This window comes from Akebia trifoliata, chromosome 16 (assembly GCF_017979445.1).
Source record: "Akebia trifoliata isolate Shusen 1 chromosome 16, ASM1797944v1, whole genome shotgun sequence".
In the NCBI taxonomy this organism is placed as follows: Eukaryota; Viridiplantae; Streptophyta; class Magnoliopsida; order Ranunculales; family Lardizabalaceae; genus Akebia; species Akebia trifoliata.
Window position 1 is genome coordinate 30,959,253 of NC_141390.1, and position 15,924 is coordinate 30,975,176.

Sequence of the window (15,924 nt, forward strand, 5' to 3'; positions counted from 1 at the left end):
AAATGTACAAATCACAAGAAATCATCATCATTATAAATGATAATACATGCATCTCGAGAAATGAATGATCTAATGATCATCATAAACAAACAGGTCATGCTAGAGTAACATTGAAATTAACATCGTTTGGGACATTGGTGTGCACATAACCATAGATGCTTCTCACTAGTATCTCAATGAAAAGCATCTATGGTTCTATATACCACGTCATCAATGTCTGCAACGATGTATGCAGTTTTTGTTGTGGGCTGGACATAATTGTAAAAGAACATTCGTTTCCATGTAAACATCTATTAAAAGCTTGCTCTTTATACATTTATGAATGGTGCGCATGTTAAGCAAAATAATCACAGGCGCATTCTAGAAACTAGACCTGAAAAAAAAAAAAAAAAACAAATTGAATCTCAAAATCTCAATCTCTAGCCCCTTCAAAGATGGGCTCAAGCATGGGCCTCCACTGCCTGTTATTCCTCAACCTGTGACCGGGAAAACCGGTATCACCCTCCCCTAAAAGCTTAACACTCCCTTCTCCCTTCTCTCCCTCACTGTCAGTCACCGTGGGAAATACCTTAGCCCCACGTGGCATCCCCTTATTTCGACACGCGGCATCAATTAGCTCCATCTCCGATGCTGAAATTTTACAATAAACCCTCTCTGAAGGCATCATCATGTAAAACTTCCCACCTTGCAATTCCTCATCAGCTCTTAAAGCCAGAATCAGTCGAGTCTTTCGAAACTCTTCAATTGGCGTTACAACGCATCCAGGCGCTTCGAGCATCAGCTCGGCGGCTTGTACTGGTAATTCAAGCCGCTGGAGATATCCTTGAGAATCAAAAAGCTTTGCTGTGGCTGTGGTTTTGGAGGATTTGAGAACACAAGACGCATAGTTGCCCATCGAAATTCCTTCCTTCCTTGTTTGTTGTTGGTCTTCTTCTGTTTGTTTGGTTTATCGTTTATGGTTTGAGTTGTGGTTGTGGAGGGCCTTGGTTTATATAGTTTTGGGATAATAGAGAAGTTGGACTGCACTGCAGTAGTGGTGAGAGTGGTCAAAGTCAAACTATAATGAGTAATAGTAGTCTTAAGGGACACGTGGCGTGAAAGGATTGATTGTAAGACTGAAAGATTGGTTTTTCATTGTGATGACTGATGAGTGGGTAATGTTGAAAACACGGTTATTTTGCTGTCTCCGTGTTTATACCGCATTATTAAACTTTCCACTCAACTCCCACTACGATATGTGGGGCCCAGGCCAGCACCACCATCACTGCACCACAAAAAATCTCGATGATTTAAAGATAATAAGTAGATAACCCGTCTGATTTTGGTAACTACGAGATAACCCCTCGTGTTTCAAGTTGATTATATTCTATCCCTTGACCAAGGTTTCTTTGAGAGACTAGTACAAAATGACTCAAATGCCCTTGTAGTCAACCTCTAGAAAATATACAAAATCATTGTCTTCCCATTCTTCAACTTCCAGGTTGTTTATTATTATTATTATTATTACCTATCAACTTGATCTTTTATCAATTATCTTTTTCTAACTCTTCAACCTCTTGTAAAGAAATAAATCTTACATCTATGTATATATATCCAAAATATCCATCATGTTCAACTTTTTAAAAAGCCCTCTTCTTTACTATTATAATGAGAGAAAGTGGAATAGAGGTTGTTCAACACCAAATTTTAGATCCCATAAACATCCCACCTTTACATTCAAACTTAATATAATTAGGGTTATTATGATTAAAAATTAAAAAATTGCAATGCACAAATCTATGAAAATCCAATTAATTTTTAAAATTATAAAAATATCCATTTTTACTATATAATATTCAAAAACTCTTTAATCAATGTTTTAAATACAAATAAACCTTTTTGATATATATGCATTTGCACATGGTGTCTTCTAGTATTTTTAAAGTTGAGTCGTAATAAACTAATTTTTTAAAAAAATTCAAAATTCACTCAACTGGCATGTGCACGAAGCTATAGAATTTTTTTTTTTCCTAAGATTCACTCAACTGGCATGTGAGAGAAAATATCTATAGTTTTATGCAATTGATCCTTTTCAAGTTAGTTTATCACGATTCTTTAGAATTTGAAGATTGAAAGTAATAGAATCTTGAGATGGATAACGATAATAAATTTTTTCTTAGAAATTGAATATCGTTGAGGGAATAAATTAGAGACTTTGACAAGGACTTGAAAATAAGGGTATTTAAGTCATTTTCATTACAATCTAGTTTCGACCCTCGACCAAACACAAAGTTTATCCCAAAAGCAGGGTTTATCTATGTCACCTTAGTTAGTTTTTCTTCGTTGCGTCCGTGTCAGGGACTTCCCAAGGTGAGTAGCCGCCACAGATGGGGCCCACCACGTATCTGATTAGGAAGAATATTATCTACACCTGTCAAATGATATGTTTTAAGATTCCATTCCACGTATAGATTCGCTTGACAATATACGCGTCTTTTACAATCTAAGCCAAAGCATTAGCCAAGGCACGCACGCCACAAAATAAACTTTTTCAAATGTTTTATAAGAAAAATCCAATTTTCAATAATTTCTTTTCCAAAATTCTCAACATTGACTTACATGGCGGATTAGATGCATTCACGTGGGAAGCTAACAATCTAAGAAATCAATTTCCTTCTCAAAAAAAAAAAAAACACACACACACACACACACACACACACATAAAAAGAGGGACCAGTTGTCTAATTGACCTTTATTTTTCTTCACACACACACACACGCTCATTGTTGGGATAAAAAACAATAATGATGAATGCATGGTGTCTTGGTACGTGGCTGATGTGGCAAGGGCACATAATCACACATCTTTTCCTTATGTATCCTGATGAAATGATTTATGATTTTGTGCCTTTGCCACGCCAACCAAGTATCAAGACCGCATGCATTCACCACCACTCTAAAAAACCTATAAATTAAATAAAATATTTTTCTTTAGAGTCGTGATATTCTAACACCCCTCCTCTGGCATACACCTCCTGAAATAGCATGAATCAAATCATATATATTTTTCATCGAGATACACAATTACATATATTAGGAGGTGTATGTCAGAGGGGCAGTGCCAGTTTATCATTATTCTTTTCTTTAACCAATTTTGGTGTAACAAAACTCAAACAATAACCTTACATTGCTAAAAAGGTAGACACTCAGAAAAATAAAATAAATAAAAAAATTGCTCACAAGAAGTCAATCCACCATTTCACAAAATCCTGGATCAACTAATCACACAAATCCAAGTGTATTGAGGGCGTCCTTAATTTACGACATTCCCCCCATTAAGTTTTGTGTGAGTGGCTTTTCTTTGAACAAAAAGTCCCTCACACACTCCTTAATTTATAACATATAGCTCTTTCAATCTTAGCTAGCTTGTCCACTTATCCAATCAAAACCAAATCCATCATCAAAACTCATAAGGGTATAGGATTTACAAGTAATGAGGCTATGTTCTCTTTGGTTTGACCTTTTTGAATCGGTAAATCCATCTCCATGAAGGTAATGGCTTCGGCTCCTCATGCTAGATTAACAACTTGCTTAAGGAGAGGCATGGGCATGGATGTGGGATTTAGGCACTCTTGATTTATGTCCTTCCATGTGTCTTTGACAATCTTCCGAAGACATATGTGTGCCTCCTGCTTGAAACTCCATGCTCTTCCATGTAGCATTCCACACTTGAAGCGACATGTCCTCTTTCTTGCTCGAACTTCAAACATTGGCAACATAAATATAACCATGGACAACATATTAAGTGGTTGGTTTTTGTGCATTTTCTTTTATCTTTTAATGCTTTCGTAATTTGATCGATGATTTCATGATCGCAACGTCCACCATTGTTCTTGTGTGGGTGGGTGGGCACGTGTGAGCAATCTAAGTCAATCATCAATGCCTAATCCACTATGTCAGTCGAAATACATATAATTTAACATCCTAGGTCTGTTTTAAACCAAATTTACCATACCTTATGAGACTCGATGTCGTCAAGGAGTTGAAATATCATGGAAGATGATCTAACAAGAGTAGTTCCGCTACTAGCCCAGTCAAAAGCCTCCTTTGTTGCAACTCCCCCCATGTCTAGGAATGATGCCACAGTAAACAAAGAGTAGGTTGTAGTAATTAATGAGATCTTCAAGTACTCTTCGAGCGTTGGCACTTGGTTTGCGTTAAAGAATTTGGCTTCCTCGAGGAAACCTCTAACCAGAGTTTTCATCTGTGACAAACAAAAATCAGAACATTTCAAGACCATTACAGCATTTATGAAGTGAAGATGTTATTTTGAAGAAATTATAAATATCCACACAAGTAAAAGAAGTTACGAAAAACCCAATTGTAAATCATACTTGTTCTTTTAAGCAATTGAAGCCATAGGCTTGTTCTTCTTTGATCATCTCCTCTTCAAATTCATTCAAAATATTAAGAAGAGTGAAAGACACTTTCATGTATTCCGGTAGCTGGTCATCCATGGATCCAACATCCCACCTGAATATTAAATACCTCGTTAATATTAATTTTGTTTCAATGTATAAAAGATTAACCATTTATGGAGATAAGACGGGTTCAGAACTTGAACCTTTGGATTGCATCAGTAAATAGTTTGAGCTCCTCTAATGTGCCATATACATCGTTAATGTCATCAATTACTGTTAAAATGCCAGCTAATTTGGCCATAAATATTCTTTCCAATGAATATTCACTATGTGAAAACTGAAAAATTCTACCGAAAAAATTGACGGGCCAAGGTCCACGAATTTTAGAAATTGAATTTTGACGGTCTAGGACCATCAAAATTCTTGATGTTCCCAGATTTGACGGCTTAGAGCTGTTAAATTTCTCTCATCCTTCATTAATTTGACAGATGCGACCCGTCGAAAAAAAAAAATTTGACAATGAAATATTCAACGCCAAATCGACCACTTGGTCCGTCAAATTTGGGCTTTTTCACATTGTGATTGTGGCTCAAAGTAGATCACCAGTATCCAATAGTAACCTTCCACCAATTGATCTCTCACATGGTAGCTTCGACACGATGCCAGTATCTTTCCACCACCTGTATAATAGACCTTAAAACTTCAACAATTTGTAGAGAAACACATGAATCCTTCTCCTTTTCAAGATTATATCTCTATAGAAAGTTACCTTGAAAGATGACATATCTCACTCATGTGCAACATTTGTAGTATATTGAAATCCAACTTTGTAAGCTCTAGTAGGAATTCATTTGGTGATTCATCTTGCTGGTACATAGAGATGTAGTGCCTTGCCTCCAACCTTGGGTAGCCCTTGTGGAAAGGTATATCGAGGGCATGTGCTAGTTGGGATGCAAGAGGAGAGCTTAGATGACCCATTATGGAGTTTAGATGTTGTATAGTGAAAACAAGGGCCTCCTCCAATATATCTTCTTCATGTATGCTGAGATGAGCGGCTTCGTATAGACTTAGCATGCCTCGTATGTCACAAGTTAAGTTGGCATCAAACTTACCATTAACGTCTTTGAATTTGCCATATATATCTGTTTCACCATACTTATCTAGTAAAAAATCATGTGCAAGAATTGCAAATCAAAATAGAAAGAGCACGACACATTAATTACATGGTTCACAAAGATTGTTTGCATCCATGCACGGTCGAAGAACTATATCCTTGAAAACCAGGGTTACAATCTCTCAATCTCACTCTCAAAATATTAAAAATCCCCTCATAGAATCCCTAAAACAAGTTGGTCATGAAAATTTAACGGTACAAAAACAAAATTGCCGAGAAAAAAATTAAGAAATAATTGAATAAAAAAACCATCAAACTAGACTTGCATCCGCTCCTTGGTGTACAATCCCTTCTGCTGGTACAGCTAACACCAACAGAAAATTAGGCACAAGCAAATATATTTTTGAACAATTTTTTTGTGTTGTGTGTGTGAAAAAAATGATACCAATTTATATTGGAGTCGTTTTAATATGTGAACTTGGATTAAAAATATCTCATCAATTTAAAGTTGAGAGATTTACTCAGGAACCTATCAAATTTGTTACTCAACAAACTTTGAAATGTGACTCAAATCATTTTTAAAGATTAAATACCGATAATGCCTTCAGTTCTTTATATCAAATACTTATTATATCATCTCTTCTCTCAACATACATTCTCTCTCCAATGGAGTTTCTGTAATAAAAAAATGTAATAGTGAGGTCTGCATGATAAATTTCTCTTAAAGTTTAAAGTTTTAGAAAAAAAAAAACAATTTCTTTATTGAACACTTTTCTTATCAACTTCAATAAGAAAATTTTCCTTCGCGTCATCTTTTAGCATCCAAAAACATGATCTGGTGCCACATAGTTTCCTTCACTGTTTAAATTTGGGAGTTTTGTAACTGTTCATTTTAACACCTTGGATCAAATTCACATAAAGATTTTTTTTTTAATTTAAGTTTTTCTATAAAATCTGTAAGATTGGGGTGTTGGATTTTTAATGTGACAATCTATGTGGAGTCAACGACCCTTAGTAAGATTTCAAATCTTACTTAGTTAATAAGGGTAACCTATTTCAAAGTTTTAACTACATAGACATACGTGTTTTGTGGAAATTTTAGCTTTATATAGCTGCCATGAACAGAGACACATCAATAACTAATAAATTAAATTAATTCTTTAAAGAATAAAAAATAAATAATGGAAACACTTTGGATAAAACTCAAAAATGACTATTTTTAATATGAGTTCTTTCACAAAATCTAGAAGGCTGCAATGTTGGATTTTTAATGTGATAATCCATATGGGCCCAACGACCCTTGGTAAGATTTCAAATCTTACAAACTTAATAAGACTAATATGTTTCAAAGTTTTAATCCCAAAGGCGTGTTTTGGAGCAATTTTAGCTTTATATAGCTTCTTAGATTATAGACACCTCGATAACTAATTAAATTAATTTTTGAAAGAATAAGAAATTAAAAAATGGAAGAAAAATATAAGCTCTTATTTACCTTTTAAGAAGGTAAAGGATATAGATTTTTTTTTTTTTTTTTAAAGATTCTTCCAGATAAGAAAGTTAAATCCAATTGCCCTCGCGATCTTACTCATGATTTAAAATATCATATTGATAAATGTTTTGATTAATGAAAAAATTGGTACGGTATCGGTTGATATATTTTCAAAATAGTCAATGTTTCGTATCGATCTTGGCCGATATCGATTCGTATCGATGGGTGCATTTCGATAGTTTAAACCATGATCTTAGTAACCAGAGATTGGGGTCAGTATAGGCATGAGAGAGTCAAAGCAGGGTTAGAACTATTTCAAAAATATCTTTAGGTCACTATTTTTAACTTTTCAGGAGGAGAATTTTTTTTGCTCACAAACCTTTTCCTCACTGATCTCACAGACTCTCCACTACGTGACACGTAGAGCCTAACATGAGTAGTTTTGTAAATTGGAGATGCTTTATATGCATGTGCGGCCTCATGTGATTTGTTGATCCTAAATCTTGTGAAATCTATGCGTAAAAAATCTCTGCACCAAAAAAATAATTCTTTCAAGTCGAGTGATCATATGTATATAGTAAGGAAAGTTTCATCGCTGCAATAGGTGTAGAAGACAAAATTCTAATAACTTTGAAAAAAAAATTTTAATTTACTATTGAATTTTAATTTTGAATTTAGGAGTTCAGTAGCGGTCCATTTTTTGGATTAAACTCAAAAAAGGGGGTTTTTTTTTTTTTTGGACATTTTTAATCCGAGGTTTTTCATGAAAATTAGAAATGAAATGATTTTATGATGCCCCCCACCCCTCCAACACACACTTCCCTCTACGCCCCCATCATAAAACCATAGATCATTTGCCTTGGGATATGCATAATCATTAAATTTTTCTTATGTATCCCAGGCAAATGATCTACCGTTCTGTGATAAGGGCATGAGGGGCACATGTTAGAAGGGGTGTCAGAAAATCATTATTCAATCTAGAAATATGTAGTGTTGGATGGTCAATGTGGTAATCCATGCGGGCCCATGGATTAGTAAGATCGGAAGTCTTACTAAGGTGATGTTTATTTGCGTTATTTTTTAACGTTTATTGCTAAAAAAAAATTCAGCACTATTTTGATGCACTTTTCTTTTTTAGGCACAGACAAGTATGTCTTTATACTTAAAAGGATATTGCCTTTTATATCTTATAGATAAGTATATAAGCACCCCAGAAATTAATAAATCCACACCATGACCAAATTATTTTGTCTTATATAGGTTAAAAGTCCTGGAATGAGTTGATTTTTGGTGAGGATGATCTCTACAATGAGGAGATCATCCTCATCAAAAATCAGCTCATCTCGAAACTTCTAAAACCATCAAAACAAGTTCAAGAATCGTAAATCATTTTTTTTTTTTTTGAAAACTAGTTTTAACGTGGTTAGAAGTTTTAGAATAGGCTAATTTTTGGTGAGTATGATCTCTAGAATATATAGATCATTCTCACCAAAACTTGGTTCATTTCAAATACTTTAACCCATATAAGACAAAAAAATTGGCTATAGTGTGGGTTGCCCTTCTTAATTCGTGGGGTGTTTTTATAATTACACATCTTTCATTTTCATCGAAAATTATTCACCCCAAATTAAGTTCTTTTAATGTTGATTTCAAATTTTGGTGACTTGTATGACATTATTGTTTTTAATTTGAAATTTGTGAGTTTTTAGAAATAAAAATTATTATTTATAAATTGAAAATTTGAGTATTACTTATTATTTAAAAAGAAATTGTATTTTAATTTTATAAAAAATAATATATTTTATTATATTTAATAAGAAATAAACATTTGAAACATGCAAACAATGTATAATACGATTATAAGGGTAAAAAAGATAATTTACCAATTTCAGTAATGTGTAATAAACATGATTCTGCATCTAAACAAATAACTTTTTCAGCACTTAAATTTAACGCTTATAAGTTTCAACGCTTAATGCTATTCAACACTTATTTTTTTCAGTTTAACAAACAACACCTAATTTGGAAAGAAAGTGTGACTTATTAGATCTTTCCTTGGCGAGTGATAATGAATGCACGTAGTCATGATACGTGATAGGGTAAGTGGCTGACGTGGCAAGGACACAATCATTAATAATTTTTTATGATTTTATGCCCTTGTCACATCAGTCACATACCATGACCATGTGCATTCATCATGACTCTTTATTCACGCCACCTCCCATGTTTATGTGGTGAGGAAAACTGATGTGACTGCAGAGTTTAACAAAATACTTTCATTCTTCCTCAAAAGGAAACTCCAGATGATTTGCATGTGGTCTGTAAATGATCCCTCGAGATATTCTGTAAGTTGAAGCCAAAACTGTCATCATCCATCCTATAGAGGCCATTACAAATTCTTCTCACTCGTGAAATTTTTCGATTTTTCCAATCCAACTTCAAAGAGTTTTTGACATTTTTCATCGAACCGCAGATAAGAAGAAAAATAAATTCACAATTTTTTTTTAGAAGTCATTTCTTGTAATCTAAGGATTAACATAAATTTTTTAGAGAGAAGATTTTTCTGGGAAATCCCTAGACACTTGAGCCTCGCTTTATTTATTTATTTATTTTTAATCGGACCTCTTAGAGCACCCAACTAATCCTCAGGGCGGAGCTAGTAAGGAGCTGGTGGGGGCAATTGCCCCCACAGAACTTTGAGACACCCTTATATTTTCAACTAATTACATGTTCCATTTGTCCCCACTCCCTCACCTCTCTACAATACAATACAACACTAACACAATCTAATATTCTAACATGAGTGGCTTCGTATAGACTTGGCATTCCCTGCACATCGCAAGTTAAGTTCACATCGAACTTACCATTATAACCTTTGAACTTTCCAAGTATATCTGTTTCACCACACTAATCTGGTAGAAAATATTGTGCAAGAATTGTAAATAAAATAATTTACATGGCTTGGCAAGAATGTTTGGGAAGAATTAAGCATAATCACACACCCACATACATGTAACATGGAAAATTTGAGTCGTCTCAGACGAGTTTTCCGATATGGTTGAGATGTCTTGTTCAACAATAAGAAAAATGAACGTGGGGTTTTAAATCTCGTCCGATACATTGACCATCCATCTCGTCCATACTTGATACCCAGACAACTCGGGTGATACGTCTAAATCTCAGACGAGTTTTGAAACCATGTTATAGCCAGATTGTCACAACAGGCAGAACTGAAAAGCAAAGGAAGAGAGATCAAAATCATCATCATTGTGATTAACTTGAGCATTATGCATCCCTTGTAACCCGCTTCAATCCCTTTTTTGAAGTGGTAGGCATGATACCAAGTTGTTGGATCTTGACGATCAAATTCATTTCTTGCAAGGGCTCATTTGCAGCAGCAAATAGTTGCCTCTTTACTTTGTTTTTCAGCTCTTTGACCCGATGTTCAATCCTTGAATTGAGCTACTGCATTGGCATAGTAAACAAACTCTTAACCCCTATCCCCACTTAATGATACAAAGGGATTGATTATTTTCAAATCCACCTATAAACGAAAGTCTTTTTATATCAGGGTAGTGTATACTTTATGAGTTATAATGCCAACTTAGTCTTGATTTAGGTTTGATTTGAGACCGAGATTATTTTATTTAGTTATTTATTTTTCCGATTAGTGTAAATTCCATTAATTAGGTAAAGACGTGAAACACAGAGGGTCCAGCTAAAAACCAATTGACAATGAGTGGAGAGGCCCAGGAGCTTATAAGGAGAGAGACAAGGCAATGTGTGTCCGATGTGCCCCCACACATGTGGGCCAAAAGGTGTGGGCCGACTCTTGGCCAAGTAATGTGAAGATATGAATTGAGTGACATGGCAGAGAGAAAGACCCGCTCTAATACTAAGACAAATTTTGGGGTCCAAACTCAACCAATTGGCACTAAAAGTTTTCTAGGGTGTTTGACCTCAAATTATACCTTAATCATTCAACTTTTGATCAAATTTTTAAACGAACTATTTGATGAATATTTCAATTCATACTCGAATTAATCCTGTAATGATTTTTTAAGGTATAAACAATAGGTGCCACAATAATATCTAGTCTTAATTGAGAACAATAGCATAGAGAAAGATAACTTTGGTATGGAACCCCAACAGTCCATGAGCCAACTGAATTCACCTTCACAGTTTATAGAATTGCCCGGGTCAGTAGAGGTCGTCAAGATTATTCAAATGGGACTCCGAGGAGTATAAAATGATTCAAATTTCTCAATATTTTGATCAACACTACATTTCCCATTATTACTCTGTAAACTACTTTACCAATCAACAGCACTAACAAGATTGTAAGAGAGAGGAAACCAGAAATGAAAATCCTAAAACGTGGCAATAACGAGAACCATAATCTTCTTCAGCAGTGATATCAGAAGCAGAGCCTAACATTTCACATTACATGATATAATTCAAATAAATATACTGCCGTTGTTGTGGTTCTCTTTCAACACCAATCAAAACAAATAATAGTTCCCGTTAAGTGTAGAGAGAAGAAGACTGCGGCAGAAAGACGTAGAGAACTGCTTCAATGCAATACCACGATGAGTGGCTAATTGTCTGCCTATTTGATGTACTGAGAGACCCATTTAAAGCCATCGCCATACCCCATCTTGCGAACGATACTGCACATGAATACCTCAAGGGGCCGGACATTTGAATCTGTAAGATTCACCTTTCCTTTGCCAGTTGTGAAGTTGGTCAGCCCCAAATGGTAGCGTAGCTCATCCTCGGATGCTGCATATGGGATATCGATCTTGTTTCCCAACACAAGGAACGGAACATTGGCGAGGGACTCGTCTGATAGCAGAGCATCCAACTCCTTCTTAGACTCTGCAAATCTCTCCTTGTCATAGGCATCCACCAGGTACACCACTGCATCCACCTGTTTCCCAGACCCAACCCCCCCAACCCAAAACAAAAACAAAAGATCAGATTTTTAGTAGTTGAATTGACAAAAGAATAGCAGATAAAATGGTAACATTGTTAGGGCCCAACAAAGCAAGAAAATGACAAAAAGGAAACAATTGCTTCAATTGTTTTAGATTCTAACGTTGGACACCTCTCGTTCTAGGGTTAACATGTTTTTTTTTTTTAAACACTTTCTGGCTCATTTTATGATTTATGGTGTGCATTTGAGAAAACAATAGAAGCCCAATGAATCTTGAGACAGTAAATATTTCATATTTTGTGATGTTTTGAAATATAGATATAATATCAATTAGTGATCTGCTTTGAAAATTTTAATACAGCTTAGTGAGACCTACTATGCATAATTGTTAGGCATCAAGATTGGTATGTAATTTAGATGCCACTCATATTGCAAATATTTGTGACTAAATTATAGATAGTTGAGACAATTGGACAATAATTGCCTACCCCAAATAGTTGATTGTATACATTTACTTCTGAACAAGTAGGAGTTGAATGACAAATAGGTGTATGTATGGCAAGCTACTATTAGAACACTTTCTGGAAAACAAGAAGGTGCTATCAGCGAAACTTCCATCATTATTTTTGGCCTTCCATGAATCAGACAAGCACTAAAAGAAGTTTGTCTGGGATTATGAAGGCGCAATGTCAACGATTTACATATATGTGTGTGTATTTTTTTTTTTTTTTTCTCTTTTAAAAATTCAATACCCAAGTAGTGACTAATATAGGAACAAGCAGCCAGAGCCAAGAGTCATTCAATATGTATTGACATGGATGTGCAATTCATCCAAAAGGGCATAATATTGTGATACTGCAACATACCTAAAAAAAAAAAGTGGAAAAATAGACTTGCATAATCAAACTCAAGAAGCTTGTCTCCATTATGAGGATGTGAAGAGCAATAAAAAAATCAAATGGTACAACAAATTTTGGCTCAACTTATAGTCGAAATATGCTGCACAAAGATTTGGGGTTTATAGAAAGGGAGAAGAAGAGAAAGGATAAATATCATTTGAGTCTTTGCACGACTCTATTTGGTTTGACTTGAACAAAATATATAAATTTTTGGCAATAATACCCTCACAGATATAATTAATCATCGATGATGCAACAGTAGGACTAAACTACATTTCACAATACTCCCTCTTTAATCAGAGCAAAGAAATATCAATCATGACCAACTTGCAAAGAACCTCAAATGGAAAAGCTTTTCTGGCTCATTTAGTCAAAATACATGCCAGTTGAAGCTTTGTTTGATGTATGGTATGCCAATTGACTAACTCTAAATTTTTCCCTAATGAAGCGGCGATCCACTTCAATATGCTTGAATCGATTAAGTTGAACTACTTCATGTGCAAAAAATATGGTAAAAAGTGTTATTATAGTACATATTTGTCGGACCTTGAATATTGAATCTCAACTAAATTAACAACAATTTGAATCAAAACAACTCAAAAACACCATTTTCCATAGAACAATATGGATTGTCCGCAGGTTTGGAACTATAATTTTCAATCTCTTTGAGAAGATCTAGCATGTTTTGAGAGGTGAAGATCCCTTTTCTAGATCTATCAAATTCAATTCCAAGAAAGTATCCCAACACTCTGGATCTTTAATTTTGAATTTTTTTCCCCAAGTATTCCTCAAGTAGTTGAATCTATTTTTGATCATCTACCACCAAAACAATACCATCAATATAGAATCCAATTGACAACCTTTAATTGCAAATTAAGACAATTAGGGGGAAAAACACTTATTATATATTTAAATTAACAGAAAATCTGTCAATTTGCACCAATTGAAGACAGATCAAAGCAGAATCCTTATATCAATAACATAAATAGGCCAAATTCAAATAAAAACAAATCCATTTCCAACAGATACCTTATATCCATCCAAACAAACCAGACCAAAATCAACGGAAAACCTACCTTGGCATAGTAATCTTTCCAGACTCTACGAGCAATCTGATGCCCTCCCAAATCAAAAGCTTTGAACTTAATTTTTCCAATACTCAACTCCTCTGAAGTCGGATACTGTGTCGGTTGATGTTGAACTAATCTCTGAAAATAATCCAAGATTTTAAACAAAAATCGATTATGAACATCGCAATTTTAACTAACAAAAGGCCAAGAAAGCAAACAAACGAACCTCATCTTTCAACATGTGGAGCAATGTTGTCTTTCCAGCATTATCGAGACCTAAAAATAAGATCTTGGCTTCCTTCTGCCATAAACCAAGCGATGCTAAAACGCCGTAAAACCAATCGAGAAGAAACATGATTCTCGACGAGGATCTGACTCTGATCCGAACAAATCACGCAGAATCCTCCAAAAATTATAGAGATTTTGGTAGAAATTGATCAGATCTGTTGATCACAGATCTTCAATGTTCATAATATGGTGATCGATTCACCGAAAATCGAAGAAATAGAGAGGAAGCAAACCCTAGAGAGAGAGAGAGATTCCTGCTGTTTCAGAGCTGCTTGTTATGTGGTGTGATCTGGATTCTGTTACCGGCTGCACCCGTGATTCTTCGGCTGTTTGATGTATAGTGCGAAGCTGCGACAGACTGGGTAACCGGAATCCAATAGCAAGCTAGCTGTTAAAAGACCGATGGTATTGTGATACGCACACGTGTCAAGTGATAAAAGAAAAGTGTTATTTTTTTCCTTTCGAAGGTCCATGTACAGCATGTCGTAAGGTTTTCTTAAATAAAATTTTATTTTATTTTATAGATTCTGTTGCCACACCAATTTTATCTAAAGGCACTCCAATATTTGTACTAATCTTTATGGGGAAAGGTTCAGCAACAAACATTTTGGCAAAACATTTTCAAAACATGGGTTAGAGGTTTTGGGATGAGTTGATTTTTGGTGAGTATGATGTCTACGATGAGGAGATCATCATCACCAAAAATCAGCCAATTCCAAAACTTCTAACCCCATCAAAAATGATTTTTCAACTTATAAACATGAGGCTAGAAGTTTTGGAATGGGCTGATTTTTGGTGAGGATGATCTCCTCACCGTGGAGATCATCCACACCAAAAATCAGCCCATTCCAAAACCTCTAACCCATGGTTTGAAAAATGTTTTGCCAAAATGTTTGTTGCTGAACGGGACTCAATCTTTATGATATAACGTGACTTGGAGTGCTCTTAGTAAAAATTGTTGTGGCAATAGAATATCTCAAATTTTAACAAAAGAAATATTGATTACTGAGATATTTACCAAAACGTGACCAACTTTTTACAAATTTACGATTCCAACTCATTGTTCATTTTTATTACCGAAACGTAACCAACTTTTGACGAATTTACGATTTTGAGTCACTATTCACTTTAATTATCAAAACATGAACGGTAACGCTATCGAAAATTTTAAGCTTACAATTTCGTAAGTTTTAAGTGACAATCTTGTAGGCATCAAGCGACTATCTCGCAATTTTTACTATTTTTAGTGAGATCGCCACCATACAAACCAACAAGTTTGTCATTTTAAACCTATGATCTTGTAACTTGAAAATCCTGTAATTTCGTACGTTCACATTTTAGGAATTAACATATGTCGTGGTTTGTGGAGCTTGATGTTATTGGCCAACAAGGAGGTATTGTTAATCAAATCTGGTTGTTCTCCTAATTTTTATTTATTAATATGTTGTTAACCCTAATTTGTTAGGGATATGGAGAAACATTTTGATTTTGATCATCTTGGCCTTTGAACATAGTGGAATTGATGTGACTTTGTGTTTTTTTTCCTGGTCACGTAAATTTATTTTGTGTTGTAGTTGGTTTTTTTTTCTTCAATTATTTTGTATACTTAGGTTGAAGGTTGGAGCTTTTCCAACAAAATAATCATTGTTATGCTAAAGTACTTGTTGCCTATTATCATCGAAGCCTTATCCCAAATATTTTGGGTTGGCTTAATGAATCTTGCGCCTTT

At 34.8% G+C, this 15,924-nt stretch overlaps 3 protein-coding genes and 1 non-coding gene across 4 annotated transcripts; all 4 read right to left on the reverse strand.

Annotated features, from left to right (window-relative positions):
- Positions 1 to 412: 412 nt before the first annotated feature.
- Positions 413 to 895, reverse strand: LOC147383520 (uncharacterized). Its single transcript, XM_086427303.1, has one exon. It carries the CDS (start codon positions 893 to 895, stop codon positions 413 to 415), a length of 483 nt encoding a protein of 160 aa, XP_086283429.1.
- A 2,178-nt stretch (positions 896 to 3,073) lies between these two features.
- LOC147383521 ((-)-germacrene D synthase-like) lies at positions 3,074 to 5,925 on the reverse strand. The gene is made up of 6 exons (XM_086429467.1): positions 5,623 to 5,925; positions 5,169 to 5,541; positions 5,020 to 5,079; positions 4,373 to 4,511; positions 3,994 to 4,242; positions 3,074 to 3,738 (listed from the first exon to the last, which is right to left on the reverse strand). The coding sequence occupies exons 1-6, from the start codon at positions 5,648 to 5,650 to the stop codon at positions 3,616 to 3,618; spliced, it is 972 nt and encodes a 323-aa protein (XP_086285593.1). The 5' UTR covers positions 5,651 to 5,925; the 3' UTR covers positions 3,074 to 3,615.
- Positions 5,926 to 11,364: 5,439 nt separating this feature from the next.
- Positions 11,365 to 14,549, reverse strand: LOC147383522 (small COPII coat GTPase SAR1A). The gene is made up of 3 exons (XM_086428159.1): positions 14,134 to 14,549; positions 13,914 to 14,045; positions 11,365 to 11,932 (listed from the first exon to the last, which is right to left on the reverse strand). The coding sequence occupies exons 1-3, from the start codon at positions 14,260 to 14,262 to the stop codon at positions 11,612 to 11,614; spliced, it is 582 nt and encodes a 193-aa protein (XP_086284285.1). The 5' UTR covers positions 14,263 to 14,549; the 3' UTR covers positions 11,365 to 11,611.
- LOC147383523 (small nucleolar RNA snoR83) lies at positions 12,488 to 12,612 on the reverse strand. The gene has a single exon (XR_015174116.1). It is a non-coding gene; the product is annotated as a small nucleolar RNA snoR83 (small nucleolar RNA).
- Positions 14,550 to 15,924: the final 1,375 nt, after the last annotated feature.